Here is a 19116-nt window from a genome sequence, read left to right as displayed (position 1 = left end):
AAATGAAGGGGGCGTGTCAGCCACCGTGTCATGCTGGGACCGAACGCCCCCTTTCCAGCATACTGCTCCGGCCCCGTCCATGAGATCCCAGGGGGCCCCAGCGCTCGGACCTCCCACGATCTATAACTTATCCCCTATCCTTCGGATAGGGGATAAGTTATATTGCACTACAGATCTCCTTTAATTTAAAAAAACTTTCTTAAAGGCGACCTTTGTGGCTTCTACTGATCAGCCTGTTTAACCAATTGCATGCATTCCCAATGAGATAACAATTCTGCAGGGTGGGCCATTCATATGGATACACCTTAATAAAATGGGAATGGTTGGTGATATTAACTTCTTGTTTGTGCTGCCCATTGTGTTGGATTGTCAATGCAACCCTCTTCTCCCACTTAAAGAGGGAAACACATCATCATGTAGCAATTTCGCATATCCAGTGGCCTATATGATGATGTGTTTCCCTCTTTATGCACTGAAGCTGGCACGTTCCCTGAGTTTTTCCAGCAAGATGGTGCACCACCACATTATGGGTGTCAGGTCTGAGCATTCCTAGGTGAACAGTTTCCTGGAAAGTGGATTGGTCGTCATGGGCCAGTTGAATGGCCCCCAAGGTCTCCCGATCTGACCCCCTTAGACTTTTATCTTTGGGGTCATCTGAAGGCAATTGTCTATGCTGTGAAGATACGAGATGTGCAGCACCTGAAACTACGAATACTAGAAGCCTGTGCTAGCATTTCTCCTGCGGTGTTGCTATCAGTGTGTGAAGAGTGGGAGAAGAGGGTTGCATTGACAATCCAACACAATGGGCAGCACATTGAACACATTTTATAAGTGGTCAGAAACTTGTAAATAACTCATGAAAGAATAAAGTTACGTTAAAACCAAGCACATCATTGTTTTTCTTGTGAAATTCCCAATAAGTTTGATGTGTCACATGACCCTCTTCCTATTGAAAAAACAAAAGTTGGATTCAAAATGGCCACCATGGTCACCACCCATCTTGAAAAGTTTCCCGCCTCACATATACTAATGTGCCACAAACAGGAAGTTATTATCACCAACCATTCCCATTTTATTAAGGTGTATCCATAGAAATGGCCGACCCTGTATTTTATGTTCTTAACATAAGAAATAGAGCAAGTCACAATATTTAGCTCACCCTGTTTGGAACTCCTCCACGGCACGGCAGGTGCAGGGCTACACCAGAATACATCAAACAAAGAAGAAAATGCCAGCATAAATGCAAAAACTCCCAATTTATTGTTAAAAGTCAGAGACACAGCATGTGAAAGGACAGACTCACGTTTCAGTTGTTTCCAACCTTAGTCATACCAGTATGACTAAGGTTGGCAAAAACCGATATGTGTGACTGTCCTTTCACATGCTGTGTCTCTGACTTTTAACAATAAATTGGGAGTTTTTGCATTTATGCTGGCATTTTCTTCTTCGTTTGATATCTTGTCTTCTTGCTTTGTGTTTTCCTTTATTATGTTATTCTTATTAGAAATGTATGATTATTAGCCGAGTGGGTTGTACTAGTTGGGGGTATATCCCTGCACTATCTGAGATCATCCAATCTAGGCTGATGGGATCAGACAGTGCAGGGACATGCCCCACTAATGGTAACCCAGTTGGCTCTATACACATTCTAGAAAGAATAAAAATAGAAGTTATACACTTCTAGAAAGAATAAAAAAGAGACAGCACAACATGGAGCTCTAAGAAATTTTTTTTCCAGAATAATTTTTTCATGGAAAATACAAGTATTTACTAAACCAGATAGGTCAGTGCATCAGTTTGGTCATCCAGGTCAGTGCATCACCCAAACATATGTTTCCCTTGTGCTTTGTCTATGGATGGTTAGTATACCTGTTGTAACGTAGCACTATATACAGTATGTGGTGGTGTTTGTTCTGCATTTGCACTTAATTTATTAATTGGACCACCTATATTTATAGATATTGTATAATTCATATTGAAGTATAATCAGATGGCACTCTGACACCAATGTAAAAAGTGTTTATTACATGGGGAGTCAGATCATGGATACAGCATATGGTTGACAGACTGTTACGTGCTCCTGCGCTTTTCTACTTCATGTTGTGTCTACAATTTAGTTAGTGTCTACTAGGGATCGACCGATATCGATATTTTTTTTAGGGCCAATACCGATAATCTGTGGAGGTTAGGGCCGATAGTCGATAACTTATACTGATATTCCGTTATAAGTTATCGGCTATTTATCCCCACACGACACCGCTGCAGATCATTGATTTAAAGCTGGCGCTTTAAATCAATGAACTGCAGCGGCTTTTGCGGTGCCATAGACCGCCGCCGCCATCCGCTTCTCTCCCCCTGCCTTTCCGGGGGTCCTGAGTCCTATCACCCCCCACCGCACCGCACCGCCCCGGCCCCATTGCCTCCCCCCTCCCCAGTTTTATAATTACCTGTTCCCGGGGCCCACTCTACATCTCCTCCTGAGCTGTCACTGTGCGCAATGATGGTGACGTCACGTCACGTAACTCCGCACAGCGTAAAACAGGACGCAGCAGGAGCCAGAAGTAGCGTGGACCCCGGGAACAACTAATTATAAAATCGGGGATGGGGGAGGCAATGGGGCCGGGGGGGTGCGGTGGGGGGTGTGATGCGGTAAGGTGCGGCGGGTCGGTGGGGGGGGGGGCTGTCGGGGGGCGGGGCATTATTGGATTATCGGCAAGGTAATTGCTGATACCGATTATGCCCAAAATAGTGATTATTGGCCGATAATATCGGCCAAACCAATAATTGGTCGATCCCTAGTGTCTACAAATACTGTATAGTGGTCTGAAAGTTACTAGTTCAGGCTGCTGATCTTCCAGCATCTTGACCTCCTCATGTATGGTGAGCTAAATAAGAAGCCTGCAAAATAACATTAAAGGAAACCTGTTTGGCAGGTTATATGTTGATTTGGAAACATCCCTTTAATAGTTATCATGAGACTAATGTACATTTCATTTCTTGACAGATTTCTCCATGATCAGAACAGCCGAGAGTTCTTGTATTACAGAAAGAAGATAGCTGAATTTAAACAGAAACAGGAAAGTCAAAAACCGAAAACTACATCAAGTAAAGGTGTGTGTTTTATTTTTTTTATGTACCTTTAGTGAATCAACTAAAACTTTATATAAATGTAGATAATAGTATTATATGAATATTTGTAATATACATAGGTAAAAAAATGTGTATATTTTTGCATGAAAAATTCAGCTATTGCAGCTATTGCCTGTGTGGGTCTATGAGGAGTCCAAATACGAAGGCAGGTCAAGCAGGGATCTGTGCAGGCTCCTGGCTTGTAAATCATCCTGATGTGTGAGCCGGGAGCATGCACAGAGCCCCGCTTGCCCTCGGTGCACAGAGCCCCGCTTGCCTTAGTAATAGTTTACAAGGTTTTCAGTGCATTTCTATGCATATTAACAAAACAAGCAGATTAGTTACTAGCTGCCATTGTGGTGACATTTTGGCTGTAATGCCACAGAACAGATCTACTCTTGGAATGCTGTAAGACACAAGGAAACAGACTGATTTTTGGGTTTCTTGAAAAATGAAATGGTGCCTCTCATTAGTAGTAAAACTTAAGATGTTATAGATTAGCCTTTCTAATATAATACTTAATAACATTTTGTAACTTTGTTTTAAATTAACCCCAAAAGGTTTGGCCACCAGGGGAGTTCAGAGCTGAGGGAGGTGTGTGCGGTATTAGCGAATACAGCCCATCTAACACTAAACTGCTCTCAGCTGTCTGTAGCAGAGTGAGGGAGGAAGTTCTCCCCTGCAGGGTTTCAGATGATGTCACACCTGCTGGGTAAAGCCCCTTCCCAATCTATGGAGCTTAGTGAGAGTGAACAGAAGATACTCAACAATAGAAAACTAAAAAAAAAAAATACAAGCAGTGGGTGGTTTATCATGATCGGGGGAGTAAACTCTTTTAAGTGGTTGTTCAGGATATAAAAAAAAAAAAAAAAAACTATACTGGTAAATACGAGGTGCTGAATACGAGGTACAGCCTGCTGATTTTTAAATGCACGTAGGTGCTGGCCATGTTATTTAGTGATCAAGAAATGAAGAGTTCAAAATGTTTCTGAATGTTAACTATGCAATGAATTTTAAGGGGTGCTCAGCCAAAAAACATATCCCCTATCCAAAGGATAGGGGATAAAATGTCTGATCGCGTGGGTCCTGCCGCTGGGGCACGGCATAGCACCCCAGTCATCTGTGCAAGGAGCGAACTCCACTCTGTGCCAAATGACTGGCGACTACAGCTGCCACGCCCCCTCCATTCATGTCTATGGGAGGAGGCTTGATGTACTAGCCTTCACATAGACATGACATGAGTGGAGGGGGGCATGATGTCACGAACACAGAAGCTCCAAGCTTCTTTGTTCCGGAAGCTGCCGGGCCAGAGATCGCAGGAATCGCAAGCGGTCGGACCCCTGCGATCAGACATCTTATCTCCTATCCTTTGGATAGGGGATAAGATCTTTTTTGGCGGAGTACCACTTTAAAGGACAACTGCAGTGCTAATGAAGTAGTACTCTAATGTCATTAAATAAGAAGTTATGCAACTTACTAAGTGTGCTCCATTACCTTTTCTGCACAGTTTAGCTGCTTTGCTGTCACAGGAAGTTGCAGCCTGGGGCTCTAATGTGAGTAGCGTCTACCTGTTATTCCCTATGAGGCTGTCAGCTAGGTCGACGCTACGTCACAAACTCCCAGGATCCTTCACTCCCCCTGCAGCTCCTCCAACCTCATACATATTCATTAGGCTGTTATGTGCTCTGCTCTAATTGGCTGAGCGCACAGTAGTGGAGTTTCAGGGCTGTAAGCTGAGCTGTTTCAGAGCCTGTGCCTGCAATCAGCTTCAGCAAGGCCTGCGCCCCCCTCTTCCCCCTTGGTCTCCGTGGTGACATCTGCCCGGGTGCTAAAGTGTGCTGCTGTCAGTGAAGGCAGTAACCCTTTATGTGCCTGCCTCTCACAACCATGTTAGCTATTGTACTGTGTGTCCCTTTTCTCACTGGCCTCTTGGAATAAAGTTTATAGCAGTGTGCTGCTGAGAGAAAGTATAGCATTCCCATGGGTCACTGCTGCTGAGAGGTCCATAAGTCCACATTGTCCCCCTGTCCTCAGTCCCTAAAGGTTGCACCATAATCTATACCAGTGTTTCCTAACCAGAGCACCTCCAGCTGTTGCAAAACTACAACTCCCAGCATGCCCGTTGGCTTTCCAGACATGCTGTAAATTGTAGTTTTGCAACAGCTGGAGGCACCCCTGCAACTCCACACTGTACATTATAGCTATGTAAGCTGTTTTCCAGGCAGCCGCAGCCGGCTCTCCTATTGGACAGGGGAGAACATGTGGTGAGGATGGGAGGGTATATCCACAAGGGAAGGAGCTGTGGGCGTCACTTTATTATAATTTATTATAATTTCCTTGGGGGGAGAGCAGCAGCTCACAGGAAGCAGGCGCAGGGGGTCATGGGAAATGTAGTCTTTATGACATGGCTGCTTACTGCTTTGGGTGGCAATTACCAGAGAACGGCTGGACCGTATTGGACAAATGAGGCATCTTTGGAAAGGTCTTTTAATGAGCTATCAGATGAGTTAAACTTTTTTTTTTTAAGTACCAGCGCTGCAGATGTCCTTTAACAAGCCTTATACCAGAAAACTTGTGAAAAATAGTTGCAAATCTTTGCGCAACACTCAGTTTTTTCAAATTCACAGGAAAAGTTGCAATTTTTTGAGCAAAGTGAGGCTTGTGAAAAAAATTGCAAGTTTTTTTTATGCCAGGAAACTGTCATGTGAGCCTCCATAAATTCTCTACCATGTTTTTAACACACTGGAATAAATAAGGAAGTGGCGATTTCATGGAGTGCTGGACTTACCTCACTCATAATAAAGTAGACATAAGATTGTTGGCAGATTACCCTTAGACTTGACTGTTTGTCAGAATTGTGGGTCTGTATTCCGTTTAGCTGTCAGAAAAAAACACTTTATCTGTTAGATCCTGTTATTTTCTCGAAGATTAGATTCTCGTTTGACTTAATTAAATGTATACATTGGTAGGAAAGTCAGGACTGATATTTGCTGGTAGTGGAATTGTGGGTGACACTTAAGTATTTATGGCCATCTGTTGGTGTGCTTACCACATGAGCCATGAATACAGAGTGAGGGTCCTGTCACAAACATTTGAGGTAAAACAATTTTAGGTTGTGAAATATAATTGTATTTTTGCCTATTCTTACCTTTCAGCCCCAGAAGATGACGAAACAAAGATGTTTGCAGAAAAGTTAGCTAGATTTGTGGCAGATGGTGGTCCTGAGGTTGAGGCCATTGCTCTTCAAAATAATAGAGAAAATCCTGCCTTCAGGTAATAAAAACATATAGCCTCTTTAGACTGTTTTTGCTAATTTATAAAGATGTTATTGAATTGTAATCAGAATTCATACCCCTATGAAATAAGAAACTCAGCACTCCTCTCTCTTTTTGTGAAGCAGAATGCTTAGTACATTGTCTGGTCTTGAAGAGCATCATTTTCCCAAAATACATTTTTGGACAATTTTTTTCTGTTTTGTCAAACTTAATGTTTAACTTTTTTTTCATTCTTTTTTTTTATCTGTCTTTATGAAGGTTTTTGTATGACACAAATGGCAAAGGGTACAAATATTATAAAATGAAGGTGGAAGAATTCAGACGAGCCAAGCAGTCATCATCTGACAGTCCCACCTTACCAGATCTTAAGCGTAAATTAGCCACAGAGGCCAGTCCTACAGTATCTCGACCCCCTGCTCCCTCGTTCAGTGCTTGCCCACCAACACTGCAGCTGTCCACAGAACAAGCTGCAAAAAAAAAGAGAAAAAGTCGTTGGGGGCCGGAGGAAGAAAAATTAGATATACCTCCTGTAACTGTGATTAGTGAGACCCCTAATACCAGCATTTTAACAGGTGAGATTTCTAGCTTTGGATTGCATAAATGCTTTTTACGCAGTATTGGATTCAGTCTAGATTTTACTTTCTCCTCTTCTAATTTGTAGCCCAGGATCTGAAAGGCTTAGGTTATGAGAATGGAAAACCAGTGGGATTGGTTGGAGTCACAGAGTTGTCAGATGCACAAAAAAAACAAATAAAAGAACAGCAGGAGGTAGGATAAATATTCCATTAAGAGATTATTTTAATTTGTCCATACACACAATTATATATATATATATATATATATATATATATATATATATATATATATATATATATATATATATATATATATTTATATATATATATATATAAAGACTATTTATTTATTTAAATTATAACCAGTCCTGGACAATCATCTGTCAAGTTTTTTATTTCTGTTGATAAATAATGACACTCGCCTTTCACTATACAATAGTTTCCTTCTGGCAAGGTTTCATGTCTTAATGCAGCTTGTTGTTTTTTTGTTTAGATGCAGCAAATGTATGACTTGATCATGAAACACAAGAAGGCCATGCAGGATGTGCAGCTCATGTGGGAAAAGGCTGTGAAACAACATCAGCATGACTATGACAGTGATGAAGAAGTTGATGGTGAACTAGGAACCTGGGAACACCAGTTGAGACAATTGGAAATGGACAAGACCAGGGGTAAACTACATCTTTTTGTATCGTCATGTAATACAGTAGCTGTATGTGTCACTGAACCACAAATGTGTATGAACCCAAACATGCAAGGCAGTAACACCAAATCTGTTGTTTCCCATCTGAGTGGCAGGGTTTTAACTGTTCTGCTTAAAACAAGTTTACATGATCAGACTTTTGTCTTCTTTATCTTTTTTGACAGAATGGGCAGAACAGCTAACTGAAATGGGTCGTGGTAAGCATTTCATTGGGGATTTCTTACCTCCAGATGAACTAGAGAAATTTATGGAAACATTCAAAGCCCTTAAGGTAACAACGAAAAGTAGCTTAGCGAGACATTGCTGCAACTTACCAACAGCTAATAATAATGTTAGTGTGCCCTACTATGTCCTTGTCCTTGACAAAGTGGGGCATCTTGACATAGCGGGGGGGTCCTGATGGCTATCAGCAGCCGGTACCCGTGGCTAATACCAGACATCACCGATCGCGGTTATGTCTGGCATTAACCCCTTATATGCAGCGATCAAAGTTAATTGTGGTGTCTAAAATATAAAGATATTATCCAGGCAGCTCAGCGGAGCTGATCGGGACCACTGTGGTGAAACTGTCTAGTGCACAAAAGATGCAGTAACAGGTTTAGGACACTAGGGGGAGCTGTTATACAACTAAACCACTCCTTTACAAAAAATGAAATTTAAAAATTACTGCACTTGCTTAACCCGGAAGTTAAGCATGCAGGAGGGCACAGCATCAGCAGCTCGGGACAGGTAAGAGACAACGGGGAAAGGGGGACAGATAAGAGACACTGCTGACACCTAGCAAAGCAGTGTTTGTGTCCAGATTCCCGTGATCGGGAGACACACCGCGCTGCTCAGAATTTTTATGTGCGAAACGCTGCCATCAGCTTGTCAGATTTGATTAGCTGATAGGCGCGATCGCTGTGAGGGGGAAGAAACCCCCTAGGTCCCGTGGTGATAGCCACCATCTTACTGGGCGCGGATGGATGTCACAAGTAGCGGCCAGTGTCTGCATGACGTACATGTACGTCATAGGTCGGGAAAACCTTCCCGGTCATGACGTTCATCTTTGTCATGGGTCGGCAAGGGGTTAAAATTATCTTCTAACCCCTATTATTTTCCCATATACAGGGATGTACGAGGGCTCATGTTTTGGGCCTTGATCTGAAGTTATCGGTACCATTTTTGTTTTGATGGGACTTTTTGATCGGATTTTTATACATTTTTTTTTCTAGGGTACACAATGTGACCAAAATTAGTTTTTTTTTAGTCCCCAAAAAGTCAGTGTTATCCTTAGGTTGCATATACCGCGTCAGTCCTTAACAGCATGCTGAACTAACCAGCATGTGTTATCTCCTGTTTTAGACACCCTGATCAACTTTGATCGCGGCATCTAAAGGGTTAATACCGGACATCAGTCCGATTGGCGATGTCTGGTATTAGCCGCAAGTCCTGGTTGCTGATAGCAGCCAGGACCCACTGGGTATGAAGCACCCTCGCTCCTGAGTGCACTTCACATAACGGGAGTCGGCAATGGACGTAAAGATATGTTCATTGCCATTAAAGGGGTACTCAGGGTAAACCGATTTGTAAATTACTTGATCTGAAGTTATCGGTACCATTTTTGTTTTTATGGGACTTTTTGATTGGTTTTTATACATTTTTTTTTTTTTTTCTAGAGTACACAATGTGACCAAAATTACAGTTTTGGACTTTGGAATTTTTTTAGTCCCCAAAAAGTCAGTGTTATCCTTAGGTTGCATATGCTGATCAATGCTATGCCATAGCACAGCACTGATCAGTGTTACCTGTGCTCGATTGCTCCAGCCTGCAGAGCATTCTAGCAACGATCGGGCGGCGAGGAGGCAGGTTAGGGCCCTCCCGCCGTCCTCTCAGCTGTTCGGGACACTGCGATTTAACCGTGTCAGTCCTTAACAGCCCGCTGAGCTAACCAGCATGTGTTTTCTCCTGTTTTAGACACCCTGATCAACTTTGATCCCGGCATCTAAAGGGTTAATACCGGACATCAGTCCCATCAGCCATGTCTGGTATTAGCCGCAAGTCCTGGTTGCTGATAGCAGCCAGGACCCACTGGTTATGAAGCGCCCTCGCTCCTGAGCGCGCTTCACATAACGGGAGTCGGCAATGGACATAAATATACGTTCATTGTCGTTAAGGGGTTAAAGGGGTACTCGGGGTAAACGATTTGTAAATTACTTCTATTAACAAAAATCTTAATCCTATTAGCTGCTATATGCTCCACAGGAAATTCTTTTCTTTTTGAATTTCCTTTCTGTCTGACCACAGTGCTCTCTACTGACACCTTTGTTTGTGTCAAAAACTGTCCAGAATAGGAACAAATCCGCATAGCAAACCAATTCTGCTCTAGACAGTTCCTGAGACTGACAGAGGTTTCAGCAGAGAGCACTGTGGTCAGACAGAAAACGACTTGTTTGATTGAAATTCCAAGAAAAAAAACTGTGCAAAGTCAAAAACTGTATGGAACTGTATGCACATACGGTTCTGTACGGTTTCCATTGACTCCCATGTTAAAAAAATAAACATACGCTTCATTACGGTTTTTCACCATGACCAAAAACCGTGGTAGGCTTTTGGGTACAGGGAAAAAAAACTGCTAAACCATACAGGATACAAAACGGACACAATCTGATGCATCTTTTGGCATACGGTTTTCAATGGAGAGTCAATAGATACGGTTTAATACGGTTCCGTATGGTTTTCAAATTGAAAACGTATACGAGAACTGTATTGCAAAAACGTGGTGTGAACCCAGCCTTATGCTGAAACTTAAGAATTGAAGGGGGTTAGATTCAGCTTTTCATAGGCAGACAAACATGTAGATACTACAACTCCCAAGTATTTAGTCACTGACTATTTGCAATCCCATTCTATCAACTTGGGGGTCCATCCTCTAACACTGGCATCAGAATAGATTTGGTTCAATTAGTAATATGACCAGAGAATTGGCCAAAGCGAGTGATGACTGACATATCTGTAGGTACAGAAGTAAGATTCCTTAAGAAACTGCAGCACATATTTATCATACAAGGCTATTTTCTCCTTAACATCCCCCCTCCTAAAACCCTGTACGCTCGGGTTCAGTTGCTGGGGCGAATAACAAAGGTGGCAATGGGCACCTCTACCTAATTCCCTGGCATAAGTTAGACAGTTTTGAAAGGCACCTGTTAATGCACATTCTAGCAGTCTGGGCATAATTAAAGGGTTACTCCGCTCCCCAGCGTCCGGAACATTGAGTTCCTGAATGCTGTGTGCGGACTTCCGTGTTCAGGCCCGCCCCCTCGTGAAGTCATGGCCTGCCCCCTCAATAAGTCTATGGGAAGGGGGTGCAACGGCCGTCACGCCCCCTTCCATAGACTTGCATTGAGGGGGCGGGACGTGACGTCACGAGGGGGCACACAGCGTTCAGGAACTCACTGTTCCGGACGCTGGGGAGCGGAGTAACCCTTTAAAGGGGAAGTCTGGTACATAAGTACTTATCACCTATTCACAGGATCCCATCAATAAGGGGATAAGTGTCTGATTGCGAGGTGTCCGACCACTGGGACCCCTCAATCTCCTGCCCGTCACCCCTGGCAGGAGCAACCTCTGCTTCAAGCACGGATTATGGTCAACCACGACACAAAGCTGTGGCTGAAACGTCCCTCCCTATATATTAATTGTCATAAACAACCTTCTATTTAGAGGAGTTAATAGCAGTAATAGAAGACATAACCTCTTTGTGATTTTGTCAATCACCCAGTATATTGGGTTTAGTAAGGGTGAACAGGGTGTCAGATTCTCTCTTTAAGATGTTGAAAAAAAAATGCTTAGTCTTGGCTAACTTTAGTAGTATAAGCATACTGAGCTTCTTACCAAATTAGTCCAAGGCAGCACCAGTCTGGTTTTAATTTTAAGACCACTTACTGTCTGGATCAGTGAGACAAGCATTGAGTACAAGGAAAAATGCGGATCAGCTCACCACAATGTTCTTATGAAGGACACCACTAGAGATGAGCGAACTTACAGTAAATTCGATTTGTCACAAACTTCTTGGATCGGCAGTTGATGACTTTTCCTGCGTAAATTAGTTCAGCCTTCAGGTGCTCTGGTGGGCTGGAAAAGGTGGATACATTCCTAGGAAAGAGTCTCCTAGGACTGTATCCACCTTTTCCAGCCCACCGGAGCACTGCAGGAAAAGTCATCAACTGCTGAGCCGAGAAGTTCGTGACGAATCGAATTTACTGTAAGTTCGCTCATCTCTAGACACCACTCCATAGGTCCGGAAGCACGGAATGACTAAGAGCGCAAGCTCGAAACGTGTCGGCGTTCCACTTGTTTTTAGTGACATGTCACTTGCCACTTACGTGGCTTCTAGTTTTTAAGATGCTCCATTAAACATTAAGTTTTACCAATTTTTTCCTTCGGGAGCTGGATATCCCCGCTCTTTTATGAGACAAGCATTGAGCACGTCCAAAAATACCTTGCTGATTCCCCCGGCATTCAACTGGCAGTAGTCTGTCATTTTAGTAGTGACCAATTGAAGGTCAATACAGGCAAGCTAAAAAGCCCACAAACAGGGACTCGAGGGTATCCAACTGCCCACTGTAAGACTAAGTATCAACAGGGAATGGTCAAATAAAACTCTTAAGTAGATACTGTATGGACTACTAGTGCCAGGTGTATGTGCGAGATTGTATCATGGGAATGTGAATAAGAAGATAATTGTTGCATACCAGGGTGGCACCAGCACCATAAATTAAATAGGGTATCTTCTTAGAGAGAGAGTTATTAAAACCTGTCCAGAGGAAAAGTTGCTGAGTTGCCATTAGCAACCAATCAGATTTCATTTTTGAAAAGGCCTCTGAAAAATGAAAGAAGCGATCTGATTGGTTCCTATGGGCAACTCAGCAACTTTTCGTCTGAACACTTTTTGATAAATCTCCCCCTAAGAGCTTACCCTATTTAATTTATGGTGCCACCCTGGTATGCAACAATAGATATACATAGTTGGAATATATTCCATAGCATAAAGTTGATAATGCAAACAAATATACCTGCCCTCTGGATCCACTTGTAAAGCCAAGCATTCCAGAGGATAGATGTATGCACAAGAATACTAACACCATGAGAGTGCCCAGTATAAATAGAATGGTAGCTAGTCCCCACCCAGGCCTTATGTAAAGTCACAGGCCAGTCTCTTGGACACATATGAGAGATGGTGAGGACATATGTAATCAAGCAGGGCAAGCCTTTTGTTAAGGGAGCTTAATCTCTGCACATACCACCTAACAAAGGTAACCTGAGCAGTCATGCTGAACATATACAGAAAGAGCTATTAGGCTGGTAGGTATAAGGCAATAGCAGCCAGGGAGCCCTAGATGGCAGCAGCTCATAACAAACATAACAAAGGCAAAAACGGTACTTTGCCAGTCATAGCAAATTAGAGACGTTAGAGGGCAGTAACATATGCATTAAACTGTACAGGTGGTACAAAAAAGGTACACACCCCAGAGAGAAATAAAACAAGCAATGCCTGCACAGAAATACTAAGAAAGGAAAGGAACAGTCCTCCTTTCAGCTGATGGATGGCATGCAACAAATAGTAACCATTATAAACAGACGGTACATGTCGAGAGTACAAGTGCAAGACCTTTAAAAGACCTAGGTCAGGGATAGTGCTGTGCCAAAAAAAAGCTGTGAAGAAGCAGCAGTGTTTTTCTAGTGCAGTGGTCCTTTAATTTAATGATCAGTAGGGGGCCCCAGAGGTGTAAGACCCCATAGATTAGTAAGTTCTAAAACATCTGAGATATGCCATAACCTATATTGTTGGGAAACTCCCTTTAAATAACAAAATAAGTTCTGTGTTAATGTGCTTGGTAAGGATGTCTTTCTTGTGTGTTAGATGTTTTACTATGGGCTCTGTTCACATCTGCATGGGAGGTTCCATGTGCCATTTCTGTCTGCCGTGTGGCAGATCCAGCCGAGTGTTATGGCTTCTGTTTATAATGGAAGCCACAATAAAAATGTAAAACAAATGCGTGTCTGTAAAGGCTTCTTTTTATTTACAGCCATAATGTGGTCTTTTTGTTATAGGAGGGTCGTGAACCTGACTATTCAGAATACAAAGAATTTAAGATAACTGTGGAGAACATAGGATACCAGATGCTTATGAAGATGGGCTGGAAAGAAGGAGAAGGGTTGGGTTCCGAGGGCCAAGGAATTAAGAACCCTGTTAACAAGTAAGACTCTACAAAAGATACCGAATATACAGAACTTTTTTATGTTCTGTTGTTTGAGAAATGTTCTCCAGAAGATTGCAATATTGCCCAATGCATGTTTGATGTTACGTTTAAAAGGCATGTACAAGCCTAACTCCCACGGTTGCCATATTGTGAACTACTGTAATCTTTATCTCCAGTTGTAGAAAAGAAACGCTCACAGCAGAGACAGAAAACTGCAGTTCCATCATAAAGTGTGCAATGTTTTGGCTGCAGCAAATTCCAGGACTACAGCACCAAAAATGGAAAATTGAATATGTGCAAAAGAGCTGTGGTTTATTAGTTCCCTGAATGCAGCCTGAAAATTACAGTTCTTTTGCACATATCCAGAGTTTTCCATTTTTGGTTCTGTGGTCCTGGACTTTGCTGCATGTTTGCTATCTGGATTGGCCATCTGGATGACCATGGGCACAGTGGACTATTCCAGTGCTGTCCCCCACTGCTTGTCTACCAATGCGTTGGCTGTATAGACGTTATCAAACGTGCTTGAGAATGGCTATACAGCCGAAACTTTGCACTTATTTGTACTTGTTATTTTTTCTTTAAAAAAAAATAAAAATATTCATGGCATAAATCTGCAATGGAAAACACAAAAATAATGTACAGTCATTATGCATGAAAGTGCAGGACAAAATACCAGAGAAGGCAGGCACCTTAAATGAACTGCCCACCCCTCTCTGCTGTGATCATGTCTTTTCTACATTTGTATGTCTGGACTGGCATTCCAGTGGATCACTTAGGATTTTCTTTTTTCCCTTGTAAGAGACCTTTTGTTTGCATCCATAGATTTGTGTTGTATCTTTTAATGTATATCTAAATGTTCAGTTTTAGGTAGAGACTAATTTCTCAGTGATAGGCTTCGGACATTTACCATGCAATCTCCATGTGTTGGGCATATTTATAAAATGTTGTCTTCTTTTTATTTTTTATTTTTATTAGTTAAACACATATTATAATGTTATTTAGTATAATTGTTTGGAGTAAATAGCTGACAGAACTAGCTAATGGTCCCTTTACTGCATTAAGGGAACCGGTCATCTCCAATATGCTGCATGAACCACAAGTCATCTGGTTGGTCCCTGATGGCTTTGCTTGCCCCATTGGGATCTCCTGTTTGGGTATAGGGAGAGATCTGTCAGTCAATGCTGGTGAGAGGGAGAGAAGCCACTGGGAACTACACTGATGACTTGTGGTTCAGGCTGCATAAAAGTGTGATGGCAGGATCCCTTCAGGTCAGTGGCTTCCATGTACCTGTAACTGTCTCTTGCAAATGAGCCACAACCTCATATTGCACATAAATAACTTAACAGACCAGAGAGATAGTCTTAGCCCCTTCTTTCTGCTCAGTAGTTGATGTCCAAATGATGTCCTAAAGATAGAACGCCGAAGTTATTTCCTGGAAATTTCTTAAAACATGTTTAATAGTGATCTTAAAACTCTTTACCTATGCTTACATTTTAGAGGCTCAACAGCAGTTGATGGGGCAGGTTTTGGCATAGATCGCCCAGCAGAGTTATCGAAAAGTGATGATGAATATGAAGCGTTTCGGAAGAGAATGATGTTGGCTTATCGCTTCCGGCCCAATCCACTGGTAGGTAGCCACTAAGAAAGTTTGCAGTTGCGAGTTTGTTTTCACAAGGCCGATTTCTATATGAAAGACTGACAGGATTTCTAGTCTGTTCACGTGTACAGTATCTTGCATCCATTTGATGTGCAGGACTTGAAGCTGCTGCTTTATGCTGCAGATTTTAATGAAAACTAAGACTGAACACAGCTTTAAATCTGAATTAAAATAGAGAAAAAAGACAGACATGGTCGCAAATCTACAACATGCACAATGATCTAAGGCTTCTCAGCAATATTTGTTAAACTAAAAGGTGGTTAGTGTACTTAATGATCATGAAGTGCAAACCCACTATGCTGCCCGAACCAGACCCTGGGCCGAGCCGATCTTTAAATCTGCAGCTTCAAATCCTGCGCATCAAATAGGCGCAGGATACTGTATGTGTGAATAGACCCTGAAGGTGATACTCGGGACGTTCATTCTGCCTAAACTATGGGCAGTGCTTTGTGGGCAAAAGTTGGTTGCCTATGTGCCATGTAAATTGGTAACATGATTGATGGCCTACCCTCAATGTACCACGTGATGATTATTACATGCAGGTGATTACACCGCCTGCATGGAATCACTAACGCAATATCAGCAACATAGTGTTCCCATTGGTCAATGCACACGGCATGTTTTTGCCAACATGTTATGATTACAATGTGATATACTTCTGAGACGAGAGGTAGGCAGAAGTGAAGCGCCAGGAGTAAGGAAAAGTATTTATTTTCCTCCCTCTTGATAACGCCTTTAATATGACTTAGTTATGTAACTAAAGACTGTTGGCTAACATTATTCTGTTTCTATTTGTAGAATAACCCAAGACGCCCCTACTACTAGTGGGTTGATGACATCTGTTTCATACCGTGAGATTGTCTTGCAAGAACACTTTGCTTGGTCAGATATATGTACTGTGTTAATCCTATTTGCAGGTGGCAATGAATTGTTTGTCACTTCGTACACAAAACAATCATCTGTTCTGCTTATGACTTACACCCACTCATACCTTAGTTTCCCTTTCACAGAAAACTGTTCAATGAAAACATAGGTTTAATAAATGTTTTTAACCCAGTATCTGTCTTCTTTTTAACTTACAATATGAAGCAAAAGAATAAAGATTGGCATTGTCAAAAGGTGCCTAACATTTAGATGGGTTTTCCAACAATATTTTTAAAAAGGATCTGTATGCATAGTAAATACTGCTGGAAAGCAGTTTTTTTGGGGTGCTTATCTGAAAATCCCGATTTTACACCTGCAGGCTTATTTGTTTACAAGCTGCATTTCCAGTGCCTTGCTATTTCCTCTCCTTCTAGCCCACATACTCCACTTTCCTGTGCCATCTTGAGCATGGGTGCAGAATACTAGATTATATATCTCCTAGATCCTGCCTCCATCGTGTACATGACATTATAGATGAGGCTCCATACATGCAAGAATCCGGATGGGGTTATCCAGGAATAGAATACCAGAGCTAATTTTTTCTAAAAACTTTGCCACCCTTGTCCTCACGTGGTGTATGGTATTGCAGCTCAGTTCCATTGAAGTGAATGGAGACCAGCTGTAACACCACACACAACCTGAGGACAAGGGTGATGCTGTTTTTTGAAGAAAGCTCTGGTTTTCTATTCCTGGACAACCCCTTTTATGGTCTATTTACACGTTCAGTATTCTGCACAAATTGTTGCTTAGGATTTTCTGCTGCAAATTTCAATGTAAACTAAATGGCCAAACACAGCTCTAAAACCTGTGTATCAGATCTGAGCAGAATACTGTACATGTGAATAGAACCTTAAAGCGATCAGTAACATAGTTCATAAGGTCTAAAAAAGACCAGAGTCCATCAAGTTCAACCTATATCCCTTATGAGTCCCTACTGAGTTGATCCAGAGGAAGGCAAAAAACCTCATACTCGAAGTAAAAATTCCTTCCCAACTCCAAATATGGCAGTCATAATAAATGCAAAAAAAATGCATCCAGACCTCTTTTAAATTCTTTTACAGAGTTCCCCATGACCACCTCCTCTGGCAGAGAATTCCACAGTCTCACTGCTCTTACAGTAAAGAACCCCGTCTGTGCTGGTGTAGAAACCTTCTTTCCTCTAGACATGGAGGATGCCCCCTTGTTATAGATACAGTCCTGGGTATAAATAGATCATGGGAGAGATCTTTGTACGGTCCTCTGATATATTTATACATAGATATTAGGTCGATCCTAAGCCTTCCTTTTTCTAAACTAAATAACCCCAATTCTGATAATCTTTATGGGTACTGTAGTCCTCCCATTCCCTGTATTTCTCTGGTTACCAGTCTTTGAACCCTCTCCAGCTTCACTATATCTTTCTTGTACACTGGTGCCCAGTACTGGGCACAGTATTGTGTGTGGTCTGACTAGTGAATTGTACAGCGGTAGAATTATCTCCTTGTCGTGGGCATCTATGCCTCTATTGATGCACCCCATGATTTTATTTGTCTTGGCGGCAGCTGCCCGGTGCTGGTCACTACAGCTAAATTTACTATTTACGATTTTTCCTCCCCATGTGCATAACATTTATCAGTGTTGAACCTCATCTGCCACTTCCCAGCCCAAAACTCCAATCTATCCAGATCCATTTGTAACCGTGCACTGTCCTCTATTGTGTTTACCGCTTTACAGAGTTTAGTATCATCTGCAAAGATTGCTACTTTTCAACCCCTCTACAAGGTCATTAATGAATATATTAAATAGAACAGGACCCAAGACTGACCCCCTGTGGTACCCCACTAGTAACAGCCACCCAATCAGAATAAGTACCATTAATAACCACTCTCTGTTTCCTATCACTGAGCCAGTTACTTACCCACTTACACACATTCTCCCCCAGCCCAATCCTTCTCATTTTATGCACCAACCTTTTATGTGGAACCGTAACAAATGCTCTGGAAAAATCCAGATATACGACATCCAACGATTTCCCCTAGTCCAGTCTGGAGCTCACCTCATCATAAAAGCTGATCAGGTTAGTTTGACAGGAAGGATACCTCAAGAAGCCTTGCTGATATGGAGTCATACATTTATTTTTATCAAGATACTCCAAAATAGCATCCCTTTAGAACAGGAGTCCTCAAACTACGGCCCGCGGGCCACATGCGGCCCGCCGAGGACATTTATCCGGCCCGCTGCTGCCTAAGGACATCCCTGTGTCCCCGAAAGATGTATTCGGGACACAGGGATGCGCTCTCGGCGGCCCCGCGTTTACTTTAGAAACGCAAGGACCACCGGGAGGTAGCGCACGCAGGAACGTCACTGTCATCTCGTGCGTGCGCCCGTAGCAACGGAGCGTGGAGGAGCGGAGCAGCAAGCAGGACGTGCGCTGGCCAGCTGTCCCGGGACCTACTGCTATGGCCGGACCGGCCAACCCTAATGTTGGGGAACTATACTGCCTATCTAATGTGGGGGGAACTGTGCTGCGTACTTAAAGGGGTAGTCCATTAATAAGATATATAAGTGTGCATAGGAATTTGTTCATAGTTTTTTTTTTTTTTTTTTTTTAATCTATAGTCCGGCCCTCCAA

General features: G+C 42.4%; 1 protein-coding gene across 2 annotated transcripts in view; it reads left to right on the top strand.

Moving 5' to 3' along the window:
* The window catches only part of SUGP1 (SURP and G-patch domain containing 1), a 35531-nt gene extending 18893 nt beyond the window's left edge, over positions 1–16638 (top strand). For both annotated transcript variants that reach the window (XM_056518206.1, XM_056518207.1), the window contains exons 6-14: positions 3005–3111; positions 6285–6402; positions 6663–6976; positions 7066–7172; positions 7473–7650; positions 7847–7953; positions 13776–13921; positions 15422–15551; positions 16380–16638. In XM_056518206.1, the coding sequence (XP_056374181.1) occupies positions 3005–3111; positions 6285–6402; positions 6663–6976; positions 7066–7172; positions 7473–7650; positions 7847–7953; positions 13776–13921; positions 15422–15551; positions 16380–16406 (1234 nt within the window). In that variant the 3' untranslated portion in view covers positions 16407–16638. The remainder of the gene's footprint in view (positions 1–3004; positions 3112–6284; positions 6403–6662; positions 6977–7065; positions 7173–7472; positions 7651–7846; positions 7954–13775; positions 13922–15421; positions 15552–16379) is intronic.
* Positions 16639–19116: the final 2478 nt, after the last annotated feature.

Source organism: Hyla sarda, chromosome 1, assembly GCF_029499605.1.
Source record: "Hyla sarda isolate aHylSar1 chromosome 1, aHylSar1.hap1, whole genome shotgun sequence".
Lineage (NCBI taxonomy): Eukaryota > Metazoa > Chordata > Amphibia > Anura > Hylidae > Hyla > Hyla sarda.
The sequence above is the reverse complement of the archived record's forward strand: the minus strand, read 5'-3'. Positions and strand labels throughout refer to the sequence as shown.